At 47.8% G+C, this 10,442-nt stretch overlaps 1 protein-coding gene across 4 annotated transcripts; it reads right to left on the bottom strand.

The window, feature by feature from the left end:
- Window positions 1-1,799: 1,799 nt before the first annotated feature.
- TUFT1 (tuftelin 1) lies at window positions 1,800-10,274 on the bottom strand. 4 transcript variants are annotated; one of them, XM_059871188.1, is made up of 14 exons: window positions 10,119-10,274; window positions 8,530-8,640; window positions 8,154-8,222; window positions 7,261-7,362; window positions 6,863-6,937; window positions 6,253-6,360; window positions 5,588-5,647; window positions 5,100-5,180; window positions 4,724-4,831; window positions 4,464-4,558; window positions 3,869-3,974; window positions 3,427-3,510; window positions 2,829-2,929; window positions 1,800-2,517 (listed from the first exon to the last, which is right to left on the bottom strand). In XM_059871188.1, the coding sequence occupies exons 1-14, from the start codon at window positions 10,158-10,160 to the stop codon at window positions 2,463-2,465; spliced, it is 1,197 nt and encodes a 398-aa protein (XP_059727171.1). In that variant the 5' UTR covers window positions 10,161-10,274; the 3' UTR covers window positions 1,800-2,462. The 4 variants fall into 4 exon arrangements, with proteins under 4 accessions (XP_059727171.1, XP_059727170.1, XP_059727172.1 ...); XM_059871187.1 differs by having other exon boundaries at window positions 8,530-8,643; window positions 10,119-10,270; XM_059871189.1 differs by lacking the exon at window positions 5,100-5,180 and having other exon boundaries at window positions 8,530-8,643; window positions 10,119-10,270.
- Between the last annotated feature and the right edge of the window lie 168 nt (window positions 10,275-10,442).

Raw genomic sequence — 10,442 nt, 5'->3', positions numbered from 1 at the left:
GACTATGTAGGGATTTTTTTTTAAAGGTTCTTTGGGGATTTTTAGGGGTGTTTTAGGGGCTTTTTAAAAGTAGGTTATTTTTGGGATATTCTGAGGCTATTTTTAGGTTTTTGTGTAGTGTTTAGGACACTTTGAAAACTAGGGCTCTTTTAGGGAATTGATAGGGTTTTTTTAGGGTTAAAAAAACCTGTCCCTGGCCTTCTGCCAGGGCATGACAGAGGCTGAGGGGCAGCTTGAGGGGCACTGTGGGGGCTTGAGGGTGGCAGAGGCTGGGAGCTGAGGGAGGAGGAGGGAGAGGGGACAGTGAGTGACACACAGAGATGCTGAGGGTGGCAGGGGCAGCTGGAGGGTGACACCGGGAAGCTGGAGGCTGGGGGACAAAGCCAGTGTCCCCTCAGTGTGACTGGGGTTGTGGGGTGGCCCTGGGGACAGGAGGGGGGACAGGACACTGGGGGACATCAGGTGGCACTGGGTGACACTGGAGGACACTCGGTGACACCAGGTGGTACCGGAGGTGGCAGTGGCTGACACCGGGTAGCACTGGGTGGCACTGGATGGCCACAGTTTGGGGCTTTCCCCTAAGAATTCCTTCCTAAAATTCCCAGAACTCCCAGCATTTTGGATGGAAATTTTCCCAGAAATGGCAAAAGGATAAAAAATTACCTGGAAGTGAAAAAAGGAAGAACAAAAAATTGGGAACATTTGGAATTTTTCAGGGGAATTTTCCCCATTTTCAGGGTGCTTCGGGTTCTGCTGGAGCCATTTTGGGGTCCCAAAATCCAGTGGGATTTGGGTAAAAATGGGGTTAAAATTGGGATAAAAATGGGTAAAAATAGATTAAAAATGTGGGGGGAAATGGATAAAAAATGGAGATAAAATGGGGTTTAAAGGGTTAACAATTAGGATAAAATGGGTTAAAAATGACCCAAAATCCCCTTAAAAATCACCCAAAATCACCCCAATTCACAAAAAAGTCCCCTAAATTCCCCAAAAAATCTGCCCATAATCACCCATGAATACCCTAAAATCACCCTAAATCCCCTTAAAAGTCCTGAAATCCCTGGGGGCCCAGGGACACCCAAAAATCCCCCGAAAAATCCCCCCAAAAATTCCCAAAATCACCCAATTCCTCTATAAAATCACCTCCAAAATTCCCTTTTTCCTTTTTTTTTTCTTTGTGTTTTTGGGGTTTTTTTGGCTTTTTCTTCCTCCACTTTTCTCTTTTGCTCTCCTTTTTTCTGTAATTTCCTCTTTTTTCATCTCTCTCTTTTTTTTTCTCTTTTCTTTTTCCCTTTATTTTTTTTCTCTCATTTTTTCCTCTTTCTCTCTGTTTCTCCTTTATCCCCTCTCTCTTTTTCTCTTTTTTTCTTCTGTATTTTCCTGTATTTTTCTTTTTATTTTCATTTCTCTCTCCTTTTTTCATCTTCTCCTCTCTTGGTCATTTCCAGTAACCCCTTGACCATTCCCAGTTGTCCTGGGGGGTCCCCTCTTGGTCATTCCCGAGGGTCTCGGGTGTCCCCAGGCCCCACTCTCCGTAAATCCATGGTTCCTGGGGCTCCAGACCTTTTGGAGAGGAATTCTGGGGATCTGGAGGTGAATCCGAGACCCCTCAAATCCCACCCTGAGTCCCCCCAAATTTTGGGAACCAGGAAAGCCCTAATCCCAATCCCAAAGTTACGCCACTCCCATGGAATCAGGACCCAGAAAAACCAAAAAAGCCAAAGCCAAAAACCCAGGAAAAAAAACCCAACTTCCCCCAAAAGTTCCCAATCTTTTCCAAACAACCACAACTTCTGGGATTTAAAGCAGACAGAATTTTTTATTTTTAATACGAAAACCAGGAATTAAAAAATTCCAAGGGAATCCCGAGGGATCCCGGTTGGAGCCTCTGGGGTCAAACGTGGGATTGGGGCAGTCCTGGGCCAAAGTTCCCTGGAATTTTGGCCTGTGCCCATCCCCCACCTCACCGGGAGACTGATAATTTACGGAAATAAATACAGGGAATAAAATCCCAAAATCATAGGAATTCCAACAATAATCATTTAGGGGAGAAAGCATGGAATTCTGCAGGAAAAGCAGGGAATTCCGTGGGAAAAACACAGAATTTTTAGGGTTGGGAGAGCATTTTCCAAGTCCAAGGGTGGTGTTGGAGGTCAGAGGTATGGTGGCTCTCAGCTTTTTGGATTTTTTCTTCAGGAAAAAAGCAGAATCCAAGATTTTTATTTGGAAATTCCCAAAAAAAAGGTGAAGTCCCGAATCTGGTTGGGAAAAACCTCTGGAATCCACACAGGAATGGCGAGAGCCAGAAAATCGCTGGGAAAAAGGGGGAAAGTTCCCGATTCCAACTTGGAATTGTGCCCTGGGCAATCCCAAACCTCTTCCCTCGGGAAGGGCTCTGAGTCCAGCTGGGAATTCCGGTCATTCCGAAGGGAAAGGATCCGGCTGGGCGGGGACTCCAGAATTCAGGTTTCCACCACTCGGATCAGGGGCAGCGGCTTCGGGCCTGGGAGGCGTTTGCTGGGAAAAGGTGAAAAAAAAATAAAAGGAATTTTCAGTAGGAAAAAACAGGGAAAAGGGTTTTTGGGAGATCCGGATTCCTAAAAATTCCTGCGGGAGGGATTTGGGATCTGCTGCAGACGTGGAAAAATTACAGGAGATTTCAATTATCCCCAAATCTGGAAGAGCATCCCAAAATTCCAAAAGTTGGTCCCTAAATCCAGAAGAGAATCCCAAAATCCAACAGTTCATCAGAAAATCCCAAAGAGAATCCCCAAAATCCAGAAGAGACCCCAGAATTCCTGACCCCGATCCCGGAATTCCCGCCGCACCTGCTGACGTATTCCGACTTGGAGCGCGCGCGGGCACTGCTCCCGCCCCGGCTCACTTGCTTCTCGATCAAGTGCTCGATCCGGTCATGCATCTCCAGATTCTGGGGGAAAAAACAGGATTTGGGATCTGGAAAAGATTTTCCAACCCTGGAGAGCTGCCTTGGGATGGTCCCTCTGTGTCCAGATAAGGAATTTTGGGATTTGGGGGAATTTGGAGTGTAGGAATGGGACTGGGGAGTTCCTGAGTTATTTAGGAAGGTTTGTCCCAGGAAAAATGAGGATCGGGGGAATTTTCCATCCCAAAATCCTCAATCTCATTGTTGGATTAGGAATTTCCCAGGAATTTCCCAAATCCTGGTGGAAATGGTCAGGCTCAGGTTGGGAATTTGGGGTTTTATCCAGCTTTTTTTTTTTGGTCTTTTGGGACTTTCTAGGTCTTGATTCCCTCCCACCTTTTTCCTCCCTTTCCCCTGCTTTTCCCACCTTTTTCCTGCTTTTCCCCCATTCCCAGTTCCCCAACCACCCCCACAAGGAGCCCAATCCCAACATTCCAAAAAGATCCAAACTCAGATCCAGCCCCCAGAATTCCAGGTCCTACCTCTGCTTCCAGGTAGGAAACTCTTTCCTTCAGCTCCTGGATTGCCGCGTCCTTGGCCTGGATCACGCTCTTGGAATTCTGCAGCTGCAACCCAGACATTTCCAAGGGATTGGCAATTCCCGGGTTTTTCCCAGGTTTTTCCTTTCCAACCCTGTTTTTTCTCTGGATGTTTTCCTGGATTTTTCCCTGGTTTTTCCTAGGTTTATTCCCGGTTTTTCACGGATTTTCCCCCGGTTTTTCCCAAATTTTTTCATGTTTTTCCCAGGTTCTTTCCCAGGTTTTTCCTAGGTTCTCCTAGAATTTTCCTGGGTTTTCCTCTGGTTTTCCCCTGTTTTTTCCCCCCTTCTCCCCATTTTCTCTGGGAATTTTCCCCCATTTTTTCCCAGAGTTTTCCCTGTTTTTTCCCTGGATTTTCCAGAGTTTTTCCCAGTTTTCCCATCACCTGCTCGATCATCTGGCGGACTTTGCGCTGCTGGCTCTTGAGCATGTCGTCCAGGTGATGGATTTTCTCCCGGAGCCCCGCCACCTCCTTCTCCAGCTGGGATGAGCTGAGAAAACACCGGGAAAAATCTCCAGGAACAGTCTGCAAAAAACCTGGGAATGCCCACATCAAAAGAAACCTAGAATTCCTACCCCAAAAACAGGCTGGGAATGGTCACATCTGAAAAAAATTGGGAGTGTTCAGCTAAAAACACTGGGATTGCTCACAGCAAAAAGACTTGGGAATGCTCATCCCAAAAAAAAAAAATTGGAATGTTCACCTAAATAAACTGGGAATGTTCACAGCAACAAAACTCTGAAATTCCCACTCAAAAAAGATATTGGGAATGTCCACCCACCAAAAGAACCTGGTAATGTCCACCACAAAAAAACCAGGAACGCTCACCCCAAAAAAACTCTGGGAATGCCCGTCCCAAAAGACCCTCGGATATCGGGAACAAGTCGGGACATCAGGAATTGGGCATTCCTGGGATTTTCTCATTCCCAGGATTTCCCAGATTCCCAGACTCCCGGAATTCCCATTCCCAGATTCCCACCGCTCCTGCTGTGCCGCTCTCTCCCCTTCTGCCTTTCGGAGCCGCTCCAGCTCCGCCTGTCCCGACTCCATCCGCGCCAGCAGATCCCGGTGATCCTGCGGATTGGGAAACGGGATACGGGATAACGGGATACGGGGTAACGGGATATGGGAAATACGTCGGGATATCAGGAATGGCCCCCCCGCTCATCCCAATCCCAAATCCGCTCATCCCAGTCCTGGGCCCTGATCCCAAACCCCCCAGTCCCGATCCCAAATCACCTTTTCCATGCTTGCCAGGAGCCTCTGGAGCTGCTCTACCTCCGTCTCCGCTCGGCTGCGGGCGGAATCCGCCCGCTCCATGTCCTCCTGGCACCGCAGCAGCGCCCTCTGCAATGAGAAGTCCAGGAATTCTGGGAATTCCATCTCTCCCGGGATCTCAGGACACATTCCAGAACTTTCCTCAGCAGGAGGATTTTTTCTTGGAGATCCCTCAAAAAACCCCAAGGGGAATAGTTCCTCAAAAACCCCAGCATCTCCTCTAAAATTCCAAAGTTTGGACAAAATTGCCCCTAAAATCCCAGGATCTGGGCAACATTCTCCCCCGAGATTCCTGAATTTGGGTGACATTCCGGATTTTTGGGAATTCCAGGCTCACCTCGAGGCCCTTCTGCTCCAGCTGGTGCCGCTTTTCCGCCTCCTGGAGCCTCCACAGGAGCCGCGGGGCCTCGGGGTCCACCTGCGGGAACCGCCCCAAAAGGCCCCAGTGTCCCCCAGACATCCGAGAGGCCAGAATTCCCAAATTCTGGGTTTTCCAAGAGCTCAAAAATTCCCCAAATTTGGCATTTCCAAGAGGTCGAAAATTCCCACATTTTTTACTTTTCCCAGGGGTCACGAATCCCAAATTTTTAATTTTCCAAGAGCTCAAAAACTGACAAAATTTGGGATTTTCAGCTAAAAAATGAACCTCCCAAATCCGGATTAAAACCTGTAAATTCAGGACTCCAAATTTGGTGGAAAACACTAAAAATTCCCAAATTATCCCAAATAATCCCATTTTTGGGTGGTAAACGGGTTTCTAAAACATTTTCACCCCAATCCCAAATGCCATCCCAGAAAATTCCAGATTTTTTTTCTGTTGCCTACCGTATTTTCCTGGGAATTTCCCTGGCAGGAGCAGCTCTGGTTCCGCTTCTCCAGCACCACCTGGAATCCAGGGAAAAAAGGGGGAGAATCAGGATTTATCCCAAATTTTTCTAATTCCCCAATTCCCTTTTCCCAAATTTCAATGGATGTATTCCCATTTTTTCCCTATTTTTTCAAAGTACCTTTTTCCCAATTTTCATAGATTTATTCCCAAAGTTTTTCCACATTTTTAAATCCAAGAATTTTGTCCCATTTCCCAAATTTCAATGGATTTATTCCCACTTTTTCCCCATTTTTTTATTTCCAGGACCTGCTCCCGCTTCCCAGTCTGGGGCAAAATTTGGGAATTTTGACAAAGCAGCAACTCCAAAATTCCAGGATCATCCCTGGGAGCTGTGAAATCCCTCCAGAAAAATCCCAAATTTTATGTTTTTCACCCAAAAATGGAATTTTCCTGTTCTCCCTACAAAAAATTGGAATTTTTCCCTTTCACCACCCCAAAAATGGGAATTCCTCCCTTTTTCTCTGAAAAAAATGGGAATTTCCCCTTTTCCCACCAGAAAAATTTGGATTATCCCCCCTTTTTTCACCCAAAATCACTCTGCAATGGTTTTTCCAGTGGAAAATTCCACCTTTTTTTGTTTTGTAATTCCCTAATTTTTTACTTCAGAGCTCTCCTGGAATTCCTGAAATTCCCGGAATTCCAAAAATTCCGTCCGGGTCTGAAGTTTGGTGCTCAAATCTTCACGGAGTTTTCTGAGGGTGCTCCCAGCCTGGGGAAAAAAGGGAACAGTTGGGGTTTTCTTGGGATCTGGGAATTTCCAGGGAATTGGGAAGGGGAAAAAAGGTAAAAAAATCCAAAGAAAAGAAAATAAATGAAAATAAAATTCAGAAATCTGGGCAACTCTTTGGGAATTTGGGGAAAACTCAGGAAAACATTTTGGGGGATATTATACAGGAATTGTATGGTAATTTTTTGAGAATTATGGGATAATTCAAGGAAAATTTGGAGGAATTTTGTGGGAATTTGAGGGGAATCCAGAGAATTTTTTTGTGGATTTTTGAGGGAATTTGTGGGGAATCTGTGGAAATTTTGAGGGGAATTTATTGGGAGTTTTGGGGGGAATTTGGGCTGAGATTTGGAGAATTTTGGGAGGATTTTTTAGGAATTTCATGTAAACTCGGACTTTTGTGAGAAAATCAGGGAATTTTACAGGAATTTGTGGGAATTTTGCAGAATTTTCAGGGAATTTTGTGGAATTTTGTGAATCTCACCTCCTGGATGTGCCGGACTTCGCTCTTGAGTTGTGTCACCGGCTCCTCGTGGTCGGCGCGAGCCTTGAGATAAACCTGGAATGGGAACAAGAATAAAACAGGATTGGGAACACCCCAAATCCCTCCGGGAATTCCGATGGATCTGGAGGGGCCAGGGAAAGGCTTCCCAAAACTTCCCGGAATTTCTGGTCCCTGAATTTTCCCGTGTAATTTTAATTTTCTGGGGTTTGTTTTGGGAGGGGTTTCCCCACCTGTGTTGTTCCCAAGGAGTGGAATTCCCTGAAATCCACAGGGAATCCCGGAAATTCCACCTAGAGTCCCCCAAATCCACACTAAATCCCAAAAAATCCGTGGTTTATCCCTAAAATTCCACACGGAAATCCCAGGATTTGGGGCACCTTGATGATCTCCTCGTCGCCGTCCTTGGATTTGACGCACTCCGAGGCCAAGGAATTCCCATCGGATCTCTTGGCCACCATGGCGAAGGCTCTGCCCACCGGCTTTGGGGGAAAACACGGTGATTTTGGGAAGAAATTCCCAGGAAAAGCCCAGAATTGGGATTTGCCACGCTAATGGTGGTGGCCAGGTGGCAATTGTCCCGAAAATCCCAGATTTGGAGGGAAAATTCCAGGATTTTCATGGAAAATCCACAATTTTCAGCTGTTTCCTACTGCAAATAAATCTGGGAAAACCATGATCCCATTCTCTCTCTCAAAATGATCCCCAAAATCCTGGATTTTACCACAAAATCCAAGACTTCCCCCCAAAATCCTGAATTTTCATCCCCAAAATCCCAGAATTGTCCCAAAATTCCCTTTTTCCTCTCCCAAATTCCTGGTTTTACCCCCAAAACTCCCAAATTTCCCCCCAAGACCCTCAATTTCCCCCCCAAATTCCCAGAATTTCCCCCAAAATTCCCAGAAAAATCCCAAATTTCACTTTCTTCCCGCAAAGTCCTGAATTTTCTCCCAGAATTCCCCCCAAAATTCCCCTTTTCCCCAAAAAATTCCCATTTTCCTCCGAAAACCCTCCGTTTCCCCCAGAATTCCCAAAGAGTCCCGGAACTCCCGGGACCTCTTCCCAAAATTCCCATAACAATCCCAGATTTCCCACTCTCCCCCCAAATCCTGAATTTTCCCCCAGATTCCCAGAATGATCCCAAAACCCACATTTTCCTCCCCGAAATTCCCATTTTGCCCCCCAAATTCCCAAATTTTTCCCCAAACTCACTGATTTCCCCCCAGAATTCTCATTTTTCCCTGAAATTCCCCCCATCCCGCCTTTTCCGCACCTTCTGTTTGGGCCGGGGCTCCCCGGGGGGGTCTCGGGGCAGACGCAGCCTCAGCACCGGCTCAGCCTCCTAAGGGTTAAACCCGGCTTAAAATCAGGACTAAAAATCGGCATTTTGGGCAAAGCCGAGCTCAGGATCAAGCGGGAAGAAATCCAGTAAACATCCAGTAAAAATCTGGGATAACTCCAGAAAGAATCTGGGATAACCTGGGAAGAAACCCAGGAAAAATCTGGGATAAATCCAGGAAAAATCCGAGACAAATCCCACCCTTCCCGGATTTCTCCGCTGGGATCAGGAAGGAGAAAGGGAAGGAAAAGCGACACTGGATCTGGATTTTTTCGGGGGGCGGGAATTTTCCAAAAATTCCAGGACTCGCCTCCGGATTCCAGGCAGATTTGGGGCCCCCTCCGGAATCTTCCAGGGATCCGGGGGAGTTCTCAGAGCTGGGAAATTCTGGGAATTCCGTGGGGCGCCTCATGCTCAGCTCCTGCTGGAAAAAATCTGCTCTGGACCAGAAACTTCGCAGAATTCCCAAATTTTCATTCCCAAGGAGTTTTCCAGCCCAACCCCGGGGGATTTTTTTTGGAGAATTCACTAGGAATGGGAATTCTGGGAATCCCAAAATCACAACCCCATCCCAGAATTCCCAAGGCGAGTTTTCCAAGTTTTCCAAGGTTTTTTTCCATCATTCCAAAGGATTTTTTGGGAAAAGCTTGGAAGGATGGGGAGGGAACCCCAAAAATCCTAGAATGGGGAATCCCAATAATTCCAGGAGTGGGGATCCCAAAAAATCAACGGGAATTTTGGGAATTACCGGCGATCCCAAACCGCTCCTTAAAAGGTTGGGAATGAGGAATTTCCCTCAGAAAAACAGGGAAAACCAGCCTGGAATCCCAGGAAAAATCCCGGAGTTCCCCAAATCCTCAAAAGAAACTGGGATCGTTGGGATGTGAGACACAAAATTCCCAAATTTCACGGGATTTGGGGCGGGGTTGGAATTTTGGGAATGCACCAGCCCCGCCCCAAGGTCCGGCTGGGAAAAGCGGGAAAAAAACCCGGGAAAAAAAACTGGGAAAACTCCTCAAATCCCAGCTGGAAAACTCCGGGATGGCCCCGCCCCCTGGGGATCGGAACTCCCAAAACAATCGGGATTTTGGGAGAGGATTTTGGGGAGAGGTTCCCGGGAATTCCAGGGGAAAACGGAGCTGGGAAGATCCCGAAAACCCCGGATGGGTTTGGGGTTGGAACGTGGGAAAAAGGGGTTTGGGATCGCCCAAAAATCATCCGGGGAATTCCGGGAATGAGGAAAAGGAGGGACTCGGGAATTTTGGGGAGGGGTCCCGGGGTTTTTAGGGAAGGGATCCCGAGGGAATTTTGGGAGGGGTCCCGGAAATTCCAAGGGAGTTTGGGATCCCCCAAAAGTCGTTCCAGGAGGGGGAAAAATCCCGGGAATTCTGGGAATTCCCGGAATGAGGAAAAGGAGGGACCCGGGAATTTTGGGGGGGAGGGGGGTTCCAGGGATTTTAGAGAAGGGATTCGAGAATTTTGGGAAGGATTTGGGAATTTTGGGAAGAGGTCCCGGGAGTTCCAAAGGGATTTGGGATCCCCCAAACTCCTCCCAGGAGGGCGGGAAGAGCCCGAGAGTTCCGGGAGTGGGGAAAGGAGAGGCCCGGCAGTTTTGGGAAGGGGATCCATGAATTTCGGGAAAGGATCCCGAAATTTTTAGGGAAGAGATCCAGGAATTTTGGGAAGGATTCGGGACTCTGGAGCGGGATCCTGGGAATTCCAAAGGGAACCCAAAAGGGGAAAAAAAATCCCGGGAGTTCCGGAAAGAGCCAAAGGAAAGGAATTTTCCCGGAGATTTTTGCGGAAGATCCAGGAACTTTTTGGGAATGCCGCAGGAATTTGAGGGGGATTTTCCGGCAGGATTTGGGAATTCGGGGAAGAGTCCCGGGGGGTTCTTACCAGGGATTCCGGGATCGCGGCCCAACCCGGGAGACCGTTCATGGCCCCCGCCGCCACTTCCGCCTCACCTGAGCCAGGTGGCCACGCCCACGCCGGCCACGCCCCCTAGGGTTTGGGAGTGGTTCGAGGGTTTGGTCACGCCCCCTCCTGGGTCCTGCCCATGTTTGGGCATGGCTGAATTTGGTTATGAGGCCCAGAGGCCACGCCCACAATGCGGAGGCCACGCCCACAAGGGGAATTTGGGGAGGTTCGGATAATCGGGAAGAAAATTGGAGAATCGGGTAGCGGTTGGGAAAGTTGGGATAAAACGGGTAAAACTGGGGC

The sequence above is a fragment of the Haemorhous mexicanus genome, chromosome 31, assembly GCF_027477595.1.
Source record: "Haemorhous mexicanus isolate bHaeMex1 chromosome 31, bHaeMex1.pri, whole genome shotgun sequence".
Lineage (NCBI taxonomy): Eukaryota > Metazoa > Chordata > Aves > Passeriformes > Fringillidae > Haemorhous > Haemorhous mexicanus.
Note: the sequence above shows the minus strand (reverse complement) of the source record. Positions and strands in the feature narration are given on the sequence as shown.